The 22,821-nt window shown below is 50.3% G+C and overlaps 2 protein-coding genes across 2 annotated transcripts; one reads left to right on the top strand and one right to left on the bottom strand.

The window, feature by feature from the left end:
• The first annotated feature begins 1,919 nt into the window (after positions 1 to 1,919).
• On the top strand, positions 1,920 to 15,307 carry NLE1 (notchless homolog 1). The gene is made up of 13 exons (XM_032162977.2): positions 1,920 to 1,965; positions 2,101 to 2,244; positions 4,136 to 4,353; positions 4,884 to 4,963; positions 6,256 to 6,332; positions 6,506 to 6,603; positions 6,957 to 7,149; positions 7,652 to 7,787; positions 7,934 to 7,980; positions 8,707 to 8,909; positions 10,645 to 10,804; positions 10,898 to 10,968; positions 11,601 to 15,307. Exons 1-13 carry the CDS (start codon positions 1,948 to 1,950, stop codon positions 11,611 to 11,613), a joined length of 1,458 nt encoding a protein of 485 aa, XP_032018868.1. The 5' UTR covers positions 1,920 to 1,947; the 3' UTR covers positions 11,614 to 15,307.
• On the bottom strand, positions 13,612 to 22,699 carry FNDC8 (fibronectin type III domain containing 8). Its single transcript, XM_032162979.2, has 4 exons — positions 22,412 to 22,699; positions 16,618 to 16,990; positions 14,387 to 14,623; positions 13,612 to 13,764 (listed from the first exon to the last, which is right to left on the bottom strand). Exons 1-4 carry the CDS (start codon positions 22,618 to 22,620, stop codon positions 13,612 to 13,614), a joined length of 972 nt encoding a protein of 323 aa, XP_032018870.1. The 5' UTR covers positions 22,621 to 22,699.
• Between the last annotated feature and the right edge of the window lie 122 nt (positions 22,700 to 22,821).

Raw genomic sequence — 22,821 nt, 5'->3', positions numbered from 1 at the left:
GTCTCTAAAAAAAATAAATACATAATAATAATAATATAGCCTATCTCCAAATACAGCCACATTCAGAGTTAGGGCTTCAATATATAAATTAGGGCAGAGGTGTCCAATTTTTTGGCTTCTCTGGGCCACATTGGAAAAAGAATTGCCTTGGGCTACACATAAAATACACTAATGATAGCTGATGAGCTGAAAAAAAAATCAAAAGAAAATCTCATAATGTTTTAAGAAAGCTTACGAATTTGTGTTGGGCTGCATTCAAAGCCGTCCTGGGCTGCATGCAGCCTGTGGGCCAGGGGTTGGATAAGCTTGAATTAGGGGAAGGGCACAATTCACTCCATAACAGTTCCAGACAAAAAAAAACTGCATGTGCAAAATCACTGATGCAGGAAGAGGCATGCCTTGTAAGAACTCAGAAAAAGCCAGCAAGATTTAACCTAAAGAGAGGGGTGGCTGGACATAGCAAGGCCGAATGGACCATTATAAGGAGTGTTCTTTTTTCCTGCATGTAAGGGAGCCATCGCAGGGTTTGAGGATGAAGAGCAACAGGCCAGATTTTTGGTCTGAAAAGATAACCCTGGCTGCATCGTGGAGAATGGGTGGAAAGAGGCAGGAATGAAAACAGGGGGGCTCATCGGGAGGCTGTTGTAGTGGTCCAGGCAGGAGATGATGGTGACTCTGACCAGAGTGAGGCAGTGGAGATGGGGAGAGCCGATTCAAGCTGTGTTCATGAGGATGACTTGGCAGAGCTTGAGACTGCCTGAGCAGTGGAGGGAGAGAGAGGAGAGTTGGCAATGGAGATCCTTCGTTTCAGGCAAGAGAGATCAAGTTCATTGCTGTCTGCTTCAGTTCCTCAGTAGTATGGGGAGAAAAGGGTTGTAAGAATTAAATGAGTTATGCAGGAAAAGCACTTAGAACAATTCCTGACTCTTTGATGTCATTATCACTATTATTGATTCACAGCGTTGATGATTGTAGAAATGGTTTGCTTTTGTACTGGAGTATTATTAATTGAGTTGATCCATTTTATTTATTTATTTATTTATTTATTTATTTATTTATTTATTGAGACAGAGTCTTCCTCTGTCATCCAGGCTGGAGTGCAGTGGTGAGAGCTCGGCTCACTGAAACCTCTGCCTCCCAGGTTCAAGAGAATCTACCACCTCAGCCTCTCCAGTAGCTATGACCACAGGCGCATGCCACCATGCCTGGTTAATTTTTTTGTATTTTTATTAGGGACCTGGTTTCACCATGTTGGCCAGGCTGGTCTCAAACTCCTGGACTCAAGTGATCTGCTCGCCTGGGCCTTCCAAAGTGCTGGGATTACAGGCGTGAGCCACCACGCCCAGCCTTGACTTGATCCATTTTTTAAGAGGATACTAATTTCTAGGCCAGGCGTGGTGGCTCACACCTGTAATCCCAGCACTTTGGGACGCTGAGGCTGGGGGAGTTGCTGCCTGAGTTCAGGAGTTTGAGACCAGCCTGGGCAACATAGTGAGATCTCGCCTCTGCAAAAAATAAGAAAAAAATAACCGGGCAGGGTGTCGTGTGCCTGTAGTCCGGGCTACTCTGGAGGCTGAGGTGGGAGGACCGCTGAGCCCGAAAGTTCGAGACTGCAGTGAGCCGTGATGGCGCCACTGCCCTCCAGTCTGGGGGACGGAGTGAAACCCTGTCTCAAAATAAAATTAAATTAAAATGGGGCAAGAATCCCTGTTGTGAAGAGTCAAAAGTTTACTGTGTCCTCTAAGACCCTGGCGAAAAATAAATGTGAAGGCTGTTGAGGGGCGGGAGGAGCGCCAGGTAAGCCCATTTCTAATCCCCTAAACCGTGCGCAGCGGGACGCTTCTCCTCCCCAACAGCAGAGGGCGATGTGGCCGGCGGCGACCCCGCCCGACCACGGAGACGGCGCTCTGCCTGTCGGGCTCTTTCTCCTCCACGTGGGGACGCAGGATGGCGGCGGCAGTGGCGGTGGGTGTACGTGGATGGGGGCGGGGGGCGTCGCGGCGGGGCGCTAGGGCCCGGGTCCCTGAGGCCTGAGAGAGGCGAAGTGGGGCCCTTCTGTGTGGGCGACGAGACTGACTCCCGCCCCACTTGCTCGCGCAGGACGAGGCGGTGGCGCGCGATGTGCAGCGGTTGCTAGTGCAGTTCCAGGATGAGGGCGGGCAGCTGCTGGGTTCCCCGTTCGACGTGCCCGTGGACATCACCCCGGACAGGCTGCAGCTCGTGTGCAACGCGCTACTGGCCCAGGTAAGTGGCAGGCCAGGGCGGCCTCGCATCTCCACCCCCGGGCGGGTGCGGTGGGGGAATCAGATGACCGAGGGTCTGCGGTTCGTGGTCCCCCGCTAACAGACTGTGGTGACCCACCTGGCGTGAGTTCCCACCTATGTCAGAGATGGAAATCAGTGGCAAAGCGCTTTACACGCCAACCAAAGGGGTCCACCTGCGGAGAGGGGCCTAGCTTTGAACGCATTGGATACTGTATTTCACTGATTCTTTGTCACAGTCCCCCAATCTGGGACACGTTAATATCCCCATTTTACAGCGTGGCCTGGAGGGACTCAATTATTTGCACGATGCTATGTAATAGGTAGCAGATTTGGAATTGGAACCCAAAACTATCTGAATACCCATGCTTTTATTTATTTATTTACCTTTTTTTTTTTTTGTGACGGAGTCTCGCTCTGTTGCCAGGCTGGCAAGCTGGAGTGTAGTGGCATGATCTCTGCTCACTGCAATCTCTGCCTCCCAGGTTCAAGTGAGTCTCCTGCCTCAGCCTCCCGAGTAGCTGAGACTACAGGCGCGTGCCACCACACCCAGCTAATTTTTGTATTTTTAGTAGAGACTGAGTTTCACCACGTTGGCCAGGATGGTCTCGATCTCTTGACCTCGTGATCCGCCGTGGCCTCCAAAGTGCTGGGGATTGGAGCCACCGCACCTGGCCTTTGCTTTTAACCTTTAAGCCAGTGTGTTTACTGAAGAGCTGCCCTGGGGACAGGAGAGGTCCTTAAAATTGCAGTTCCTGGACCCCCATCCCAGGCTTACTAAACCAAACTCTGGGATGAAGCAGAAAGTCTACATTTTTTTTAACAGGCGTTTTGGGTGCTTTTTACACACATATAGTGTGGTGTGGTAGTTAGGGAAACACTGCATAATGCTATATGCTAATCCTATCTTGGACCTAAAGAACCTGAATTAATCATTGGCAATAGGACATTGAACTAATTACTTAGTTGTTCTGAGCCTCTGCTTTTGAAAACTGTCAGTGGGAATATTAGTATCTACTTCCCAGGGTTGTTATGACATGCAGATAAAGAATTTCATGCCGGGTGCAGTGGCTCATGCCTATAATCCCAGCACTTTGGGAGGCTGAGGTGGGCAGATCACTAGAGGTCAGGAGTTTGAGACCAGCTTAGCCAATATAGCAAAAACAGTCTCTACTGAAAATACAAAAATTAGCCAGGCGTGGTGGCAGGCTCCTGTAGTCCCAGCTCCTAGGGAGGCTGAAGCAGGAGAATTGCTTGAACCCAGGAGGCAGAGGTTGCAGTGATCTGAGATCTCACCACTGCACTCCAGCCTGAGTGACAGAACGAGACTCCATCTCAAAAAAAAAGAAAAAAGAATTTCCAAGTGCTGTGTAAGTGTCCTACAACTGCAGTTCAGTGACTTAAAAGGTCTTGCTCGGCTGGGCACAGTGGCTCACGCCTGTAATCCCAGCACTTTGGGAGGCCGAGGCAGGTGGATCACCTGAGGTCAGGAGCTTGAGACTAGCCTGGCCAACATGGCGAAACCCCGTATCTACTAAAAATATAAAACTTAGCCGGGCGTGGTGATGGGCACCTGTAATCCCAGCTACTCGGGAGGCTGAGGCAGGAGAATCTCTTGAACCCAGGAGGCGGAGGTTGCAGTGAGTGGAGATTGCACCACTGCACTCCAGCCTGGGTGACAGAGCGAGACTCTTGTCTCAAAAATTAATAAATAAATAAAAGGTCTTGCTCAATGGGCAATGATGGGGGTAACCCTAGCACGGTGGCTAAAAAGAAGAAGCTTCACCTCCCACAGCTGAGTGGGGAGCATCCCTGGCAGAGGGTGCCCCTGCACATCCTTTGATGCGGGTTTGTCCTTTACCATTGTCCTTCAGGAGGATCCCCTGCCACTGGCTTTCTTTGTCCACGATGCTGAGATCGTCTCCTCACTGGGGAAGACGTTGGAGTCCCAGGCAGTGGAGACAGAGAAGGTCCTAGACATCATCTACCAGCCACAGGCTATCTTCAGAGTCCGGGCCGTGACTCGCTGCACCAGCTCCTTGGAGGGTCACAGTGAGGCAGTCATTTCTGTGGCCTTCAGCCCCACGGGAAAGTAAGGACAGCTGCAGACTCATGGAGGGGGTATGTGGGGGTGCAGTCTCTGCCTGGTGTGGGGAGGGTCCCCCAGAGTTATAATTGATGGGGCCTCAGGGTTGCCTACCATAGACCCAAGCTCTGGACTCAGCTTGCAATTAAGGGACTTCCTCAGTAGGGCATGGTCCCCAAAGGCTAAGGACCCCTGCCTTGGACAAACCTTTCCTGGACTTGATTTTTCAAGATCTGAGCTGTGTGACTTGTATAAATCACTTAACCTTTCTGAGTTAATTTTTCGTCTGTGAAACTGGGATTAGTTGCTTCTCTCAAACTTAGAGAGGTAATGAGAAGCTTCAAAAGCTGGTTGTAGCTGTGGAGAGGAAAGAAATGGCCTCCTGATGTATTCTCCCAGAGGACAGCATCAGTATTGTCTTTCTCCCTTCCAGGGGCGAGGAAAGAGTCCAGTTCCATATTCTATTCACAGAAAGTGATTGAATAGGTGGCAGAAATGCACATGTGCAGTGTCAAGCATCCTCTCTTCTTCCCCAGGTACCTGGCCAGTGGCTCTGGAGACACCACCGTGCGCTTCTGGGATCTCAGCACAGAGACACCACATTTCACATGCAGGGGTCAGTATGCAATTAGCCATTTAGGGGGTCTTTTTTTTTGAGACAGGGTCTTGCTCTGTCGACCAGGATGGAGTACAGTGGTGCAGTCACAGCTCACTTGAACCCCTGGGCTCAAGCAGTCCCCCTACTTCAGCCTCCAGAGTAGCTGGGACGACAGACACTTGGCACCACACCTGGCTCGTTTTTTGTTTTCATAGAGATGAGGATCTCACTTTGCAGATTACAACCCTTTAATATCCAGTTGGTGGCTGTCTATTCCTAGGTAGAGACCATGTCCTTGAGCCCAGCCAGCCACTTAGACACAAGCAGAAACTGCACCAAGGAGTCAATATGGGACATGGCGAGAGACTGACTGACTGGTAGCAAGGAGAACCTGGTTTAAATCCTGCCTCGGCCACAGTGGTTTTCAAACTTGAGCACAAATCAGAATTCGCCTGGGGGCTTGTTAAAATGCAGATTGCTGGCCAGGCGTGGTGGCTTATACCTGTAATCCCAGCACTTTGGGAGCAGGGCAGGCAGATCACTTGAGGTCAGGATTTCGAGACCAGCCTGACCAACACAGTGAAACCCCATCTCTACTAAAACTACAAAAATTAGCCGGGTATGGCGGCGTGTGCTTGTAATCCCAGCTACTCAGGAGGCTGAGGCAGAAGAATTGCTCGACTCTATTAGGCGGAGGTTGCAGCGAGCCGAGATGGCACCACCGTACTCCAGCCTGGGTGACGGAGTGTGACTCCATGAAAGAAAGAAACAGAGAGAGAAAAGAGAAGAGAGAAAAAATAGAGATTGCTGGGTCCCACCCCCAGAGGTTTAGTTCTGTAGGGCCTGGGAATTTGCGTTTCTAACAAGTTCCCAGGAGATGCTGATGACGCTGCTCTGGGGACCACACTTGAAGAACCACTGCTATACCACAGATGAGTTAAGTGACCTTGTGTGTGTAGGGCATGTTCCCTTTCTAAGCTTCAGTTTTCTCATCTGGAAAATGGGGATGATAATTCTTGCCTTGCTCCATACCTTAGAGCTCCTGTGAGAATAACAAGGGATGACGCGTACGAAAGCACTTCATAGCATGTGTCACATGAGGAATCAGTAGAGAGTGAGGGTGTTACCCGTGCAGCAAGACGCAGAGCTCTGACACTTGGGGTGCATCCCCAGAAAGCCTCATCGCTCCTTTTGTTTGATCATTCATTTATTCAAATGGTTAAGGAGTACCTGGCACCTGACAGGCACTGCTGGGCACTGGGGATAAAGACAGATGTAGTCCCTTATTTCTCCCTCCTCTGCTTTCTTAGGACACAGACACTGGGTCCTTAGTATATCCTGGTCTCCAGATGGCAAGAAGCTGGCCTCAGGCTGCAAGAATGGCCAGGTAGGTGGTTCTCAGGGTAACTACGCAGAGACTCAAAGGGGCCTTCCTAGGGCACAGTTCAGAATCAGGTTCGGGAGTCTTCGGGGAGGGTTGGGTGGGAAGTGGTAGGCAGGGATTTTGGTGGAGCCAGAGACCTGTTGGGGAGGATTATTCAGTGAGCTTCTGTCCTTCAGATTCTCCTCTGGGACCCAAGCACAGGGAAGCAGGTGGGCAGGACCCTCGCTGGCCACAGCAAGTGGATCACAGGCCTGAGCTGGGAGCCCCTCCATGCGTAAGTGACACTGACGGAGCTGGGACAAATGAGGAGCCAGGGGATCAAAGCCATCCCCTTTCCCTGCCCAATGCATAGAAGTTTTACGTGAGGGGACAAGATGGGCAGCCTGAATGACCGTGATGGCTTGGCAGGCATGGGAGAAGGGTCTCAGGGGCAGACCTGCATTGCTGCTTGGGAGAGGCTCTCATCACAGGGTCTGCTGGTTGCACTCACCTTGCAGTGCAGCCGGGTCTTGGTGTCAGAAAGCTGTCAAAAGATTGTCCATGGCCTTTAAGTTGGGAATGGGGAGGTGCCATGGGCAGACAGATGTTGCCAAGTCACAGTTGAGGTCACATCTCCCTTCTCTCCAGGAACCCTGAGTGCCGCTATGTGGCCAGCAGCTCCAAGGATGGCAGTGTGCGGATCTGGGACACAACTGCAGGCCGCTGTGAGCGCATCCTCACCGGGCACACCCAGTCGGTCACCTGTCTCCGGTGGGGAGGGGACGGGCTTCTCTACTCTGCCTCCCAGGACCGCACCATCAAAGTCTGGAGAGCTCGTGACGTAAGTGCTGGGAGGGTTCAGAAACCAGTCCAGAAAATCTCAAGTCACAAGATGCTGGCACTCAGAACGACCTTGACATCAGCGAGTCCAGTGTTTCCCAGATGTGTGCTGGGAGCCCTGGTCTAGGGAGGTGTTTTGGGAATGAGGAGTTCTGTGGTTGGTGCTGCACCATAGTGGAGATTGCAGAGTCCCCATGAGATCGTCACACTCTGGAAATTCCTCCTGTAGGACACCTGTTGGGCTTTATCAGATCTACCATACCCAAATGTATTGGACTGGAGCCGTTTACTCTGGCATCCCTAACTCCTCTTCCGTGAAACATTTTCAGGATCTGGACTCCATTTTACAAGTGGGGAGAGACTTGACCCTAGAGGGGTGGTTTGATTAAGGTCACAATGCATGAGTGATGATGATTCTTAGTCCTGTACCACCCATCTCCTGGGGCTAATCGCCCAGGCGAGGGGAGGAGTGTGTGTGTCTGACCTGACTCACTCTCGCCTAGGGTGTGCTGTGCCGGACTTTGCAAGGCCACGGCCACTGGGTGAACACCATGGCCCTCAGCACTGACTATGCCCTGCGCACTGGGGCCTTTGAACCTGCTGAGGCCTCAGTTAATCCCCAAGACCTCCAAGGATCCTGTGAGTGATTGGGAGAAGGAAGAGCGGGAGCTGATTGGGAAGGAGCCAGTTCTCTAGCTTAATGGGGAGTGTTTGCTCTTTGTGTTGGATTTTCTAATCGGCCTTCTTCCCCATCTCCTTTTCTCCCCTCCGGTACCTGGTCACAGTGCAGGAGTTGAAGGAGAGGGCTCTGAGCCGATACAACCTCGTGCGGGTGAGTGTGTGCCAGCCACATGCACCCCTAGCTGTGTACCAGTCCTTAGCCGATCACTAAAACCCTCTCAGACCCTTCTCCCTTCTAGACCCAGCTCAGAATGTACCTATTCCAAAAAGTTGTTCTTCATAATCCTAGTTTGCAATCCTAAAATATTAATGTGCTAGAGATCATTTTATTTCATTTTTTGTTTAGTTTATTTGCTTGTCTATTTATTACATTTCCAACATGCTTCTTTTTTACTTTAGTTTGTTGTTTTATTTAAGATGTTTACACATTCGCGTTCAAAAAATACAAAAGGTAGATCGCGGAGTCTCCCATCTCTATTGTAGCATCCAGTGCCACCAGTATCCTGAATCACCTTCCAGAGATTTAATATACACACATACACGTTTCTATATATGGCATGTATGTATAAGCACACACACACACACACATACATAAAATCCTTCTCCTTTTAACACATTATTTTGTGCCTTTTTCTGTAATTATGTGTCTTAAAATTTTTTTCTACATGCATGTAGAGTTTCTTTTTCCTTTTGGATGAAGTGACTTGCCTGGGGTCACGTGCGAGTGAGTGGCCAACCCAGTCCTCATTGCTCCTAGCGCTGGCCTCTCTCTGTCCCTGGCACTGAGTAATCAGGGTGTATGTTTGCTGCCAAAGTCGGGCCCTCCTCCTTCTTTCTGAGGCCACACCCAACACAGTGTGCTTTCTGCCTCCCCTAGGGCCAGGGTCCCGAGAGGCTGGTGTCTGGCTCAGACGACTTCACCTTATTCCTGTGGTCCCCAGCGGAGGACAAAAAGCCTCTCACTCGGATGACAGGACACCAAGCTCTCATCAACCAGGTGCTCTTCTCTCCTGACTCCCGCATCGTGGCTAGTGCCTCCTTCGACAAGTCCATCAAGCTGTGGGATGGCAGGATGGGCAAGTGAGTAGGGGTGGGTACTGCTCCTCTGTAAGGAGTGAATGGTGGGAGGGGCCTGGCACTGCCACTTACTAGCTGTGTGGCCGTGGCAGGTGTTTGGATTTTCTAAGCCACCGTTTCCTCTTCGGTAATATGCAGACCCCCTGCCTCTCAGCTTTGTTACAAGGGTTTTGTTTGTTTGTTTTTAGAGATGACTTCCACTCTGTCGCCTGGTGTTCAAGTGTTGCAAGTGCAGCGGCACAATCTTGGCTCATTACAACCTCTGCTTCCTGGGTTCAAGTGATTCTCCTGCCTCAGCCTCCCAAGTAGCTGGGATTACAGGTCTCCACCACCGTGCCTGGCTAATTTTTGTATTTTTAGTTGAGACGGGGTTTCACCATGTTGACCAGGCTGGTCTTGAACTCCTGAGCTCAAGTGATCCAACTGCCTCGGCCTCCCAAAGTGCTGGGATTACAGATGTGAGCCGCCGTGCCCACCCTAGTTACAAGGATTTAATGAGACAGTATGTTTAGGACCCGCACTAAATGGTCACTGAAAATGCTAGTTCAGGCTGGGCGCGGTGGCTCATGCCCATAATCCCAGGACTTTGGGAGGCCGAGGCAGGCGGATCACCTGAGTTCAGGAGTTCAAGACTAGCCTGGCCAACATGGCAAAACCCTGTCTCTACTAAAAATACAAAAATTAGCCAGGCATAGTGGCATGTGCCTATAATCCCAGCTACCCCGGAGGCTGAGGCAGGAGAATCTTTTGAACCTGGGAGGCAGAGGTTGCAGTGAGCCGAGATCACAACACTGCACTCCAGCCTGGGCAACAGAGTGAGACTCTGTCTCAAAAAAAAAAAAAAAAAAAAAAGCTAGTTTATATCTTAGGAGAGAAGTGATCTTCGAGCTAGCTGCTGAAGGGGTAGGGCTGTAGCTCTGGAGAAGGTGAAGTAGTGGTAGGTAGGCTTGTTACTTGGCCCTCCTCAAAGTGTGGGCCACAGACCAGCGGCATCAGCATTACCTGGGAGCTTGATAGAAATGCAGAGTCCTGGCCCCACATCAGACCTTGTGGATCTGATTCTTTATTTTAATAAAGTTACCTGGTGACTCTGCTACCCACTCAAGTGCGGGAACCCTTGGTGTGGTGAGGCACAATGCCCTTGGGGTTAATGGGATCAGAGGAGAGGCAGAGGCACAGGCAGCGGGGAGAAAAAGCTAGGGAAACCTTGTTGGGGCTGAAGCGGGGACCTCTGCATCAGTCACTGTGTTTTCACACAGCAACCCTTTAACATAGGTAATTGGGTTCCTTTTTAAAATAAGGAAACTGAGTCTCAGAGAGGCCTGATGGTTTGTCCAAAGAGAAACAGCTAGACTGTGTTGACGCGAAAGTTCAGCGGGCTCACTGTTACTCCGTGCCGCCTGTCAGTAGGCACTTGCTGTTTGGGGGGATGACAGGCAGACGGGCTAAGCAGATGGCCACGTTGGAGTCTACGGCATGCAAAGTTGTGCAGGTATGGAGGGCAAGCAAGAGGCATGCTAGAAGCTACTCATTTGGAGAAGTTTTACAAATTGTAATGACTGGTAATGATTAAAATGGTCTGGGATGGGGACCAGGTAGTGTGATTTTGTAAAAGTTCCCAGGTATTTCTAACAGACAGCCGAGGTTGAGAACCACTGCCTTGAGCACAGGGGACCCTTCAGACGTGTTGGAAGATCTAACTCAGACTAAAATCTATCATCGTCTTCTCCTGGACCAGGTACCTGGCTTCCCTACGCGGCCACGTGGCTGCCGTGTACCAGATTGCGTGGTCAGCTGACAGTCGGCTCCTGGTCAGCGGCAGCAGTGACAGCACACTGAAGGTGTGGGATGTGAAGGCCCAGAAGCTGGCCATGGACCTGCCCGGCCACGCGGATGAGGTAGGGCCAACCCTCAGGCAAAGGAGGGACTGGGATTGGAGCCTGGCTGTCTCCCTCTCACCACCCCACCTGCTTTCCTCTGCCTCCCTTTAGGTATATGCTGTTGACTGGAGTCCAGATGGCCAGAGAGTGGCAAGTGGTGGGAAGGACAAATGCCTCCGGATGTGAGTGTGGGGGAAGTGGTGGTTGGCATGTGCAGCCCTCCTACCCCTAAGCCAGTCCCTCTTTGCACACTTTCCCTTATGGCATAGCATTCCGCAGGGCCATCCAGGTGCTCAGACTGTCTTGAGGAGGTGTGTGGAGCCAGGTTCTCAGTGGGCAAGTGGGAGGGCCACCGGAATAACAGAGGCCACAGGACACCCTCTTAGAGGGCGCGTCCAGGTCTTTCTGTCACTGGACTTCAGAGTCCCAAGACCTGAGTTCAAATCCTAGTTCTGCCAATGAGTAATCAGAGAGAACTTGGTTAATCCGTCTCTTGGGAATTATCAAACCTTCACAGACAGAATCAAAAATAGGAGAGTCAACACTCTGGAAGCCAAAGTGTTGTGTGCTTATAAGGGATTGTGACTGTTTCCTGGTGGGCATTCTGAGGGCCAGGCCCTAGGTGGAGGTCCTGGTGGCATCAGGCAGTGAGTGGGCAGCCTGAGTTTGAGTGGCCAGAGCAGGGACGGTCACCCGGCTCTTGGTGACTCTGAGGGTGGACCACAGGCCGTCCGTCAGTTGACACTGGGATTATATGACAGCCTCCCTTTCCTAAGGTGGAATCCCCATCCTGACACCCTTCCCTTCTCCATAGATGGAGGAGATGAGAACGCCTGCAGTTCTCTCTGACCCCCACCTGGAGTCGGCGTCTGCCAGCTGCCTTCCCTGCCAGAGAACAAAGGCTGAGATGGCAGCGCACACACGCTCCCCACCAGTGGGGACCTGAGAATGTGTGTGGCCTGCTGTCCTCGACAGACCTGAGTGGGGCCTTCCCACAGACAGGTCTTTCCTGCCTGTGGCACACCCCAGAGCCAGAAATTGAAGGTCACAGGAAGTTGTCACTGAACTTGGCCCGTGTCTGCTACTCTGTACCTTGCTGGTACAGACGGGTGGTGGGCGGCCAGGCTCTATGAGTGGGCCCCTAGTGTCAACTCTGTATAGGGTCAGACCCCGGGTTCTATAACCAAATAAGTAACTTAGGTTTTATGTGTTGGGTTCTAATTCCTTGTCCTACAATCCCCATGACTCAATCAAGGACTGTGTTAAATCAGATTGTCCAGCCCCCTCCCTTGCACTGGACTACGCCAAAACCACACTGACCAGGCACTTGCCTTCCCTCTCTTCCCCCGTGTCGGTAAGAGAGAGACCAGTTGCCATAGTGGCCAAGGAGAATCGGGCTGTATTGTTGTCCACTGCAGTAGGCACCGGCCACACGTGGCTGCTGGCATGAAATAGAAGCGCAGTTCCTCCATTGCACCGGGTACGGCCTCCAGTATTGGACAGCACACAGAAAGGTTTTCATCATCAAGAGAGTTCTGCTGGCCAGCCCTGCTCCAGGGGACGCCTCTGCCTTCCCATAGCACACTGCTTGAGGCCCTGCCAGGCACTAAGCACTGCCCTGGGCCCTCAGGATAGAGCAGGGAAGGTGATGGCTCTTCCAGAGGATTCCCTCAGATGGGGAGGCAGCAGTATGAGCTCCGAACAGAAGTCGGTATGGTTGATACAGAGGATCATTCTTTGCCACAACAGAACTTTCACGTAGTGAAAGGAATTCCCATCAGGACTCAGACCCCAGGCCGAGATCTTGCCCTGAATGCACCCTGCCTCCGCTTTCTCCTGCATCCCACGCTAAGCAGGGTCATGGTATGAACTACTCAGATTGGATTTCCAAACCATCCTTGTATAAACTGCTCAGAACTAGCATCTTGCTCCTTCTTACCCTCCTCCACCCTTGTCTGTGCTTTTGGGTTTTGCGCATCACCTGGGCGCAGTGCTTGGCCTCCACCTTGCACATCTCTGCGGTGAGGCTAGATAAGAAACGAACAAAGCTATCAGCCACTGAGCTCCTTGGTGCTAGGTGTTTGTATGCTGTGGTCTCAGACTGCACCAGGCCTGGAAGGTTCTCAAGCTCTAAAACTTTTGATGAGGAAACAACATAAGAAGCTTAAATGAATTGCCCATGCCCTCACATCCAGTAAGAGGAAGAGCCGGGATTAAACCAGGCCCTGCCCCAAAACTTACTGTGCACTTTGTACCACATCCCTCCTTCCAGAGCTCAAGCTAGCTTGACAGCTCATGGGCCACCATGTCTGTCCATGACAGCTATTTCTGTATTTTTCTGGTGTAAAAGCCTTTTAGTCTTAGAGCACCAGTCTCCCTGCCCCCCTTCCCCACCCCACTGGGAAAGGGGTGATGGCAGCATCCTATTGCCTAGCTGCCTGTTTTCCGTCTCCCTACCCATGTAGACTCCGTCCTGGTGGAACTAGGAGGTGGGTGTCAGCCAGCCCATCTGAGGCTGTCTGCAGCATAAAGCAGACTTTAGGGTGCTGGATGACCTGCAGTTCTTTAATGGACCCAGCCCAGATTTGGGGGAGGAGGGAGTCTAGGAGCTGTGGGCAGTGGCTGGCCTGGCCTGAAATGTCTCCAGGTGAATGGGGCCCCTGTCTAGCCTTGGCTCCAGCCCAGGGGTGGGGTGCCCATACCAGTCTGCCAGGCCCCGGGCCCGCATGGTGCTGGTGGTATGGTAGTTCTCATAGTTCTGGTTCCTAAGGGCCCGGGGTTGAAGCTGAAAGTAGGTGAGGGGTGTCCTGGGCCCCCCCGCCCCCTTAATCGGGAAATACGTATTCCAGATCCTCCAGCCTCCGCATCTCCTCCGGCCTGATGGACACGATCTTTCGCCGGGGTTCCTTACGCCGCACGGTGACCTGGATGGGGTAGTTCTCAGGACAGCTGCTGAAGTCAGTGGCCAGGGTTGCAAACTGAAGTGAAACAAGAAAACCCTTCAGAATTCCTTCCCAGATCTGAGCCTGGCTCTCTCTCTCTGTCTCTATCACCCCTTTTTTTTCTATCTGCTAACTCAGACCTTAAACAGCCTTATCCAACCTAGCCACTGACGCAGGAAACAGGTGCAAAGATGCATGACTCAAGCCTGTGCCTCCTCAGTTATGGGATATTTCCAACCAAAGGGCTGTCTGTACTCAGGCCTCTATGCCCCCATACCCCTACCCATACCCAGGCTGTTCCCTTCATCCCCCTTTAGCCTCTTGTCTTCCCTGTTTCTTTCAATGCCCTTGACTTCCCAGCCTACTCACAATCATTGGCACTGAGTTGCAGAGTCTAAAAACCAATGGCTTTGGAAGGGGAACATTATAGTGATGTTGAAAAATACATTCATTTGCATTCTTAGTGGGCCCCAGAGTGGCTTAATCCTTAAACCTCCCAGCAGCATGCATCCTGGAATTGATGCTTCTTGACCCAGGCAGAAGGAAAACTAGCCAGATGAGTCATGTGGGTATAGGAGTGTTCCCAACCTCCAAAGCCCTGGTTCCCTGGCTTCGGACTTCTCTCCACCCTCAAGGCCCCTCTTTTCCCAGGGCTCACTTTGTAGGGCTTGCACCACTTCCCCACCCCAGCTGTGTTGGCTGCACGGACAGTGAGGCAGTAACACGTGTTAGGCTTCAGCTCCGTCAGCTTGGCAGTAGTGCCCAAAATCTTGTTGAAGATCCATGGACAATTCTTTGCCTTGGGCAACTCATTCTCCTGTGTCTTGGCCACCTCCCATAACAGGAGCTGGTACAAACTGACCGGCGGCTTGCCCAAGGCGTAGGTCCAGGAAATCTAGGGGAAGAGAGAGCCCCGAGGCTTCCTCAGATATGTCCTGTCCTTCCTGTCCTCTCACCCTCCCAATTGGGGTCAGGACGTCCCACGCCCACCCCCTGCTCCTGCTGGGGCCCAGGCAGGTCAGATGGAAGGTGCAAGGTACTGCAGCACTGAGTGTGGAACCCGTGCCCCGAAGCATGTGCTACTCTCCTGGGTAGCCCCACCCACTTTAGGGTACACCCTCATTCCATATTTCTTCTACACCAGGGGTCCCCAACCCTTGGGCCATGGACTGATAGTAGTCCATGGCCTGTTAGGAGCTGGAGAGCACAGCAGGAGGAGATTGGTGGGCGAGCAAGCGAAGCTTCATCTATATTTACAGCTGCTCCCCACAGCTCACGGTACCACCTGAGCTCTGCCTCCTGTCAGATCAGCAGTGGCATTAGATTCTCATAGGTGTGTGAACCCTATTGTGAATTGTATAGGAGGGATCTAGGTTGCATGCTCCTTATGAGAATCTAATGCCTGATGATCTGTCACTGTCTCCCATCACCCCCAAATGGGACCCTCTTGTTGCAGGAAAACAAGCTCAGGGCTCCCACAATTTCTACATTATGGTGAGTTGTATAATTATTTCATTATATATTACAATGTAATAATGATAGAAATAAAGTGCATAATAAATGTAATATGCTTGACTCATCCTGAAACCACCCCCCGAACCTCATCCATGGAAAAATTATCTTCCATGAAACCACTCCCTGGTGCCAAAAAGGTTGGTTCTAGACTCTGTCTAGACTCTGTCAGCTGAGAGGGACCTTAGAGATCATCTTATCGACTAGGTCCAGAGAGGGCAAGTGAATGGTCCATCATCATACAGCAATTAAGTGACAGCCAGGGTTCAAACCCATAGCTCCAGAGCCCATACACTTTGTACTACAATGGTTGCCAAGCCTGGCTAAGCATCTCAGGGAGATTTTATAACTGCAGATGTCTGGACCTGCTGCCTCCTGTCTGGTTTTCTCCTCCATCTAGGCCAGTGGTTGTCAAACTTGGTGTGCATTAGAATACCCTGGAGGACTTATTAAAAGACAGATTGCTGGCCTCTGCCCCAAAAGTTTCTGACTCAGGAGGCCCAAATGTGGTGAAGGGAGATGAGAATTTAAATTTCTAACAATTTGCTGAGTGATGCTGACATTGTCTATCTGGAGAGCACTTTGAGAAACACTGCTCTGGGCCATCCAACAGTGGAATTCCAGGCATCTTCCCAAGATACAGCTCGAATTGCTTTCATCATCTGATATGAAGCTTTGTACAAAGCTGTTCCCTATTACTTACAGAAAAGTCGATAAAGTAGCCTAACACTGGAGGACTCTGGAAGATGATCCCAGACTAACGTTCCCCGTCCTGACCCCTGTCTTCACTTCCCATAGTGTAGGACGGTGTTGTCTGACGTGTAGCCCACGGACACGGAGCACCAGCATCCTCTGGGAATCTGTTACTAGTGCAAATTATCAGGCTTCACCCCAGACCCTCTAGGGAGGAGGCCCAGCAATTCCGAGTAGCCTCACTTGATCCCAGGGCTTCTCACGCTTTCATGTTCCTACAGATCACCTACCATATTGTTCAAATTGAGATTTCCTCTCACACTTTCCTGTGAGCTTTTGCTAGGGTCCGCCCCTCCAGGGAATGCCTCCCCTCCTCCACCTCTAGATGTTTACATGCTACCTCTACGTCCCAGCTCAGATGTTACCAAAAGCCACCAAGCTTATTCCCGCATCTGGAAATATCTTTCCCTCTGAATTCCTGGTGGCACTTGCTCTGAACTTTTCCTACAGCACTGAACCCTTTCTGTCTTGCACTGGGGTTTTTACAGACACGTCCTCTCCCTTCCTAAACCATGAACTTGAGGTCGACATGCAGGTGGCAGGCACCTTCTCACTACCCATGGAGCTCAGCTCAGTGCCTGGCACAATAAGCCTCTGCTGAATGCATGAGCAAGGGAAACGCACCACAGCTGTGGAATTGTTGACGGTGTGCTCAAAGATGAAGGGGGTGTCTGGCAGGTCCACAACCACAGAAGATTCTGAGTCCGTTGAGGTTTCTGTCTCCAGCTCAGGGTTGTCAAGGTCCAGCAGGCCCCTCGTGGCCATTTGGGACTTCGATGGGCATGGGCAGGGGCCAAGGGCCAGGTCCTCGTTTTCTGTATTCTTGGCCACTGGGGAGAGGCTGAGTTTGTTCAGCTCCCCCTCCAGCATCCCTGCAAAGAAGCTGCTGTTGGGCTGGGTCACAGCTAATTTGATGGGGTCCGGCAAGGTGGATGAGAAGGCAGAGATGCTGGACTCATCAGAGCTGCAATCTGAATCCTCCACTGGCAGCGGCTTCCTGGAGCAAAAGGGGAGACAAGTGAGTCAGATGAAGGAAGCCACCCCAGCCCGTTCCACCTGAGGGCTCCTGAGGGCAGGCCTTGGGCCTGACTTACCAGCTCCCCAGCCATTTGCAAACAGCTTGGAACAGCCTCATTGCTCTACAGCATTGCATTAGACTCACCAGGGCACTTACTAAAATGCAGACTTTTAGTCCCTGGTCCCCAGTTAGCATGGGACTAGGGAATCTGCATCTGATCCTGGCTGGGCGCAGTGGCTCACATCTATAATCCCAGCACTCTGGGAGGCCGAGGCGGGCAGATTCAAGGTCAGGAGTTAGAGACCAGCCTGGCCAACACGGTGAAACCCTGTCTCCACTAAAAACACAAAAATTAGCTGAGTGTGGTGGCTGGCGCCTGTAATCCCAGCTACTTGGTAGGGTGAGGCAGGAGAATTGCTTGAACCTGGGGGGCGGAAGTTGCAGTGACCCAAGATTGCACCACTGCACTCCAGCCTGGGCGACAGAGTGAAACTCTGTCTCAAAAAAAAAAAAAAAAAATCCTTAGAAAATCCTGATGCAAGTGTTCTGCAAACCACAATTTAAAAAACATGCTAAAATGGCAAGTCCTCCCTCCAAAGTGGGGGGCAAATGCCCCAGGGAATAACCACAAAGATCTACTGGGGTATGGAAGTAATACATTCAATTTCACTAACGTTTATTTACTATTGTTTAAATTTTAATGGAATTACTAATATTTACTTATATTTTAGTAGCATTTAATAATACCTATTAATATCTAGCATGTAAAATTAACAGGAATACAAATACACATATGGGCCAGGCGTGGTGGCTCACACCTGTAATCTCAGCACTTTGGGAGGCCAAGGTGGGTGTATTACCTGACGTCAGGCGTTCAAGACCAGCCTGGCCAACATAGTGAAACCTTGACTTTACTAAAAATACAAAAAATTAGCTGGGCATGGTGGCGGGTGCCTGTAATTCCAGCTACTTGGAAGGCTGAGGTGGGAGGATCGCTTGAGCCTGGTAGGTGGAGGTTGCAGTGAGCCGAGATCCTGCCACTGCACTCCAGCCTGGGCAACAGAGCGAGACCCTGTCTCAAAAATAAAATAAAACAAATATACATATGGATGGGGTGGATGCTCAAAAACTTATTTCTTCCACTCTGAATTTTTAAAAATTATGAAGTATTTTAGACTTATACAAAAATATCAAGAATATTATATTAAACCTCCATTTACTCCTCATCTAGCTTTAGAAATAAAACCTTATCACTATGGGCAAAGCCCCCCGGACACTTCTGTCCCCCACCAAAGTCCTCATCCTTCGACCGAAAAGTAATGAGTACAGTAAAGTTTAAATTGTGTATTTATTACTCAATGTGTGTCTTTATAGGTTTCTTACATATTTATGTTATCCCTAGGCAAGATCTATTATTTCTCACATTTGTAGACGTTGTATAAATAAAAGATATTATTCAGTACATATCCATCTGCAGCTTGCTTTTTTTCACTCAACTTTGTGTTGACATTCATCTTGATACATGTAGCTCTGGTTCAGTCATTTTTACTGTTATATGATTTTCCATTACACGGATATTTGTTTTCGTTTTTGTTTTTTGAGACAGGGTCTCCCCCTGCTGCCCAGGCTGGAGTGCAGTGGCGCAAACTCCTGGGCTCAAGCCATCCGTCCACCTCCACCTCCTGAGTAGCTGGGACTACAGGTGCACATCACCATGTCTAGCTAATTTTTGTATTTTTCTGTAAAGGCAGGGTTTTGCCATGTTGCCCAGGCTGATTTCGAACTCCTGGGCTCAAGTGATCCTCCCAAAGTGCTTGGATTATAGGTATGAGCCACTGTGCCCAGCCTATATAGATATTTGTGTTATGAGTAGTTTGCTATTACAAAGGAAAACCTTGTACATGATCCCCACCACTTAACTTTTTCTTTTCTGTTTTTACTCTTTTTTCTTTTCTTTTTTTTTTTTTTTTGAGCCAGAGTCTAGCTCTGTCGCCCAGGCTGGAGTGTGCTGGTGTGACCTCGACTCACTGCTCTGCCTCCCTGGCTTAAGCGATTCTCCTGCCTCAGCCTCCCGAGTAGCTGGGATTATAGGCCCACACTGCCACATCTGGTCAATTTTTGTATTTTTAGTAGAGATGGGGTTTTATCATGTTGGTTAGGCTGGTCTCGAACTCCTGACCTCAGATGATTTGCCGGCCTCAGCCTCCCAAAGTGCTGGGATTACAGGTGTGAGCCACTGCCCCCAGCCAAACAAAAAACACTATTTTTTTAACTGATGAAGAACACCAAGCCAAAAAGTTTGGCTTTTAAATCTTTTTTTTACCTTTACCCAAAGTAAAATACACTTTCCATGGCAACTTAGTACATGCATATGTACACCTATAACTAAAACAAACATTTCACGACCAATACTTACTCTGTGTGCAATGGGCTCTGGAATTTCCAATTCTATTATAGTTTATTTTATTTATTTATTTATTTATTTATTTATTTATTTATTTATGAGATGGAGTCTCACTCTGTCAGCCAGGCTGGAGTGCAGTGGCATGATCTCAGCTCGCTGCAACCTCCTCCTCCTGGGTGAGAGTGATTCTCCTGCCTCAGCCTCCCGAGTAGCTGGGACTACAGGTGCAGCCACCATGTTCAGCTAATTTTTGTATTTTTAGTAGAGAAGGTGTTTCACCATGTTGGCCAGGATGGCCTCGATCTCTTGACCTCGTGGTCTGCCCGCATTGGCCTTCCAAAGTGCTAGGATTACAGGCGTGAGCCACTGCACCTGGCCAGTTTATTTTTATCATAGTGGTCTTCACCAACTAGAAGGACTTCTTGACCCATTAATAGGTCACAATCCACAGTTTGTGGATCCCTTACTCCCATCCAGCCTCCCACGTCTTGGTTGATGAATGGGCTAAGTTTTCCCTCCCCAAGTTCCAGCCTCATCAGCCTCCTGAGAAATCCTGATTAGCCCAGATTCCCTATGCTAGCGCTTGGTGGACATTTGGAATAAATGATTCCCCCACCAAGGTCTTTTGCAGGCTGAAGAGTCTGGGTATTAAGGTCATATGTACTTTAGATTGTCCTAATGAATTAATATTTCAGATTCACTGTTTTTTTTTTGTTTGTTTGTTTGTTTGTTTTTTTTGAGACGGAGTCTCGCTCTGTCACCCAGGCTGGAGTGCAGTGGCGCAATCTCGGCTCACTGCAAGCTCCGCCTCCCGGGTTCACGCCATTCTCCTGCCTCAGCCTCTCCGAGTAGCTGGGACTACAGGCGCCCGCCACCACGCCCGGCTAATTTTTTTTTGTATTTTTAGTAGAGACGGGGTTTCACCGTGGTCTCGATCTCCTGACCTCGTGATCCGCCCGCCTCGGCCTCCCAAAGTGCTAGGATTACAAGCGTGAGCCACCGCGCCCGGCCTATATTTCAGATTCACTTACTGCAAATGCTGGTACTGATGCAAGCACAGAAGGCTGCTAGGCACTGGCTACATGCTGAACATCTCCTCCTCCTGATGTTCACAACAGCTCTGCTGGGTGGGTGTTAGCCCCATTTGGCAAATGAGGGGCTGAGGGTCCCTGATCTGTTTTTTGTTTGTTTGTTTGTTTGTTTGTTTTTATGGAGCCTTGTTCTGTCTCCCAGACCCCTGGCTGGAGTGCAGTGGCACAATCTTGGCTCACTGCAACCTCCACCTCCTAGGTTCAAAGGATTCTCCCGCCTCAGCCTCTTGAGTAGCTGGGACAACAGGCGCGTGCCACCACATCCAGCTAATTTTTGTATTTGTAGTAGAGATGAGGTTTCACCATGTTGGCCAGGCTGGTCTCAAACTCCTGACTTCAAGTGATGCTCCCGCCTCAGCCTCTCAAAGTGCTGGGATTACAGGCGTGGGCTACCCCATCTGGCCTCCGATCTTCATTAACTTGTCTAAGACCATAAATCTCTAAGTGGCAGAACTTGGATTTGAATTTGGGCTTCTAGCCCAACATTCCCAGTATACCATGAAGTTTCCTGTGAGCATCCATCACTTTAGCCATACCTGCTTGCTTACGGGCACTTTGGGGAATGGACACCACATCCCTCTCACATACTCAAGACCAGCTATGTAGTCTGTGGAGCCCAGTGCAAATTGAAGTACCTTGAGCCCCTTATTCAAAAATTATGAATTTGAAGATAGTAACAGTAAAGCATTAAACTAAGCACAGGCCCCTTGTAAGTGCAGGGCTATTTGTGACTGCACAGGTCATTCACCCATGTGGTGGGTGACCTGCATATAATTCCCCCAGCCCACATCACCCTGTACCACCACCCCTTCACTGGCTAACTCCTTTCCTTCCTTGGAGACTCAGCTCAAATATCACTTCCTCCAAGAAGCCTCCCTCAACTGCACCCAGTCTGAAGCTATACTAAGCCCCTCTGGTCCCTCAAGGCATCCTGTCCTGGCACTTACCAGACCATGCTGTATCATTCTCGTTATTGCGTGATCCCCATACTTTCACCCCTGACCTCCACATGCCAGACTGGGAGCTCCTTAAAGGCAGTGACTGTGCTTTCCAGCTCTATGTTCCCAGAACTTAAACACTGGGCCAGACACCTTGCAGGTGCTCAAAGAGTTTTGTGGAATGAAGTAGAGGAAACCCAGACTTGGTGAGAAGGAACAGCAAAACCCAATCCGAAGGAAGGCAGGCTACTGGGGAACAGTCAGGTAGATGAAGGTACCAAAGAGAGAGGGTTGAGGAAGAGGAGCCATGGGGGTGTCAGGGGTTTGGTGATGGTGAGGACCACAGCCAGACAAGGCAGGAGAAGGAGCACCGTCAACAAAACTGACTAATCCAAGAAGGCCTCCTGGAGTGGGAGCTCCATATGCCTCCAAGAAGTGATCTGGGGCTCAGGAATACATAAATAGATCCAACCTGCCCACACACTCTTCTCTGGGAGTCAAGGAACTGGGTTGTGACAAGTCATGGAAGTATAACTTCTTTAAGTCTCTCTGTCCAGCCCCTGGCTCCAGCCTTTCTTAGAAACTATAGGCATGGTGGCTCAAGCCTATAATCCCAACACTGTGGGAGGCTGAGGCGGGAGGATCGCTTGAGCCCAGAAGTTCAAGACCAGCCTGGGCAACATGGTGAAACCCCATTTCTACAAAAAAAAAAATATGAAAATTAACCAGGTGTAGTGGTGGCACATCAATAGTCCCAGCTACTTGGGAGGCTGAGGTGGGAAGATCACTTGAGCTCAAGAAGTCAAGGCTGCAGTGAGCCGAGATTGCACCACTGCACTCCAGCCTGGGTGACAAAGCAAGATCCTGTCAAAAAAAAAAAAGGAAGAAGGAAGGAAGGAAGGAAGGGAGGGAGGGAGGGAGGGAGGGAAGGAGGGAGGGAGAGGGAGGTACCAGATTTGTGTCTTACGGTAGGTTGATGGTATCATCCTCCAAGAAGGTGACGAAATTGCCCTTTGAGGCCAGTGGGAGTCCTTTGGTAGTGACGGTCCGGTTCATAGACTTGGGGTTTGGAAAGGGTTTTGGCAGTTGGTCGAGGGCATTCATCATGTTGAAGTTTTCTTTCTTCAGTACAGCCTCCTCCCCATCTCCCATTGGATGGAGTGCCTCTGATGCCATCTGGTTTGTTCAGGATGACACCCGTCACCATGCAGGACAACCCAGGTGACTAGAAGCAGAGAGAAACTGTGGGGGCAGTGGCCCACCTTTAGTTTGGGCAGTCTGCAGGTGCAATGAGCTGACTTCATAATCATCACAGAGTGTAACAATTACAGGCCAGCCTCCCCCCTTGATTTGAGGCTACTGCTGCCAGGCTAGCTA

The sequence above is a fragment of the Hylobates moloch genome, unplaced genomic scaffold, assembly GCF_009828535.3.
Source record: "Hylobates moloch isolate HMO894 unplaced genomic scaffold, HMol_V3 SCAFFOLD_10, whole genome shotgun sequence".
NCBI classification, from domain to species: domain Eukaryota; kingdom Metazoa; phylum Chordata; class Mammalia; order Primates; family Hylobatidae; genus Hylobates; species Hylobates moloch.
Note: the sequence above shows the minus strand (reverse complement) of the source record. Positions and strands in the feature narration are given on the sequence as shown.

Coding starts and splice junctions, on each gene's coding strand:
- NLE1 (XM_032162977.2), top strand. Junction 2,245..4,135: donor GCAACGCGCTACTGGCCCAG/GTAAGTGGCAGG, acceptor ATTGTCCTTCAG/GAGGATCCCCTGCCACTGGC. Junction 7,981..8,706: donor GCCGATACAACCTCGTGCGG/GTGAGTGTGTGC, acceptor TGCCTCCCCTAG/GGCCAGGGTCCCGAGAGGCT.
- FNDC8 (XM_032162979.2), bottom strand. CDS start 22,620: ATGGCATCAGAGGCACTCCATCCAATGGGAGATGGGGAGGAGGCTGTA. Junction 16,991..22,411: donor GATGATACCATCAACCTACC/GTAAGACACAAA, acceptor CTTTTGCTCCAG/GAAGCCGCTGCCAGTGGAGG. Junction 13,765..14,386: donor AGTGGTGCAAGCCCTACAAA/GTGAGCCCTGGG, acceptor GTTTCACTTCAG/TTTGCAACCCTGGCCACTGA.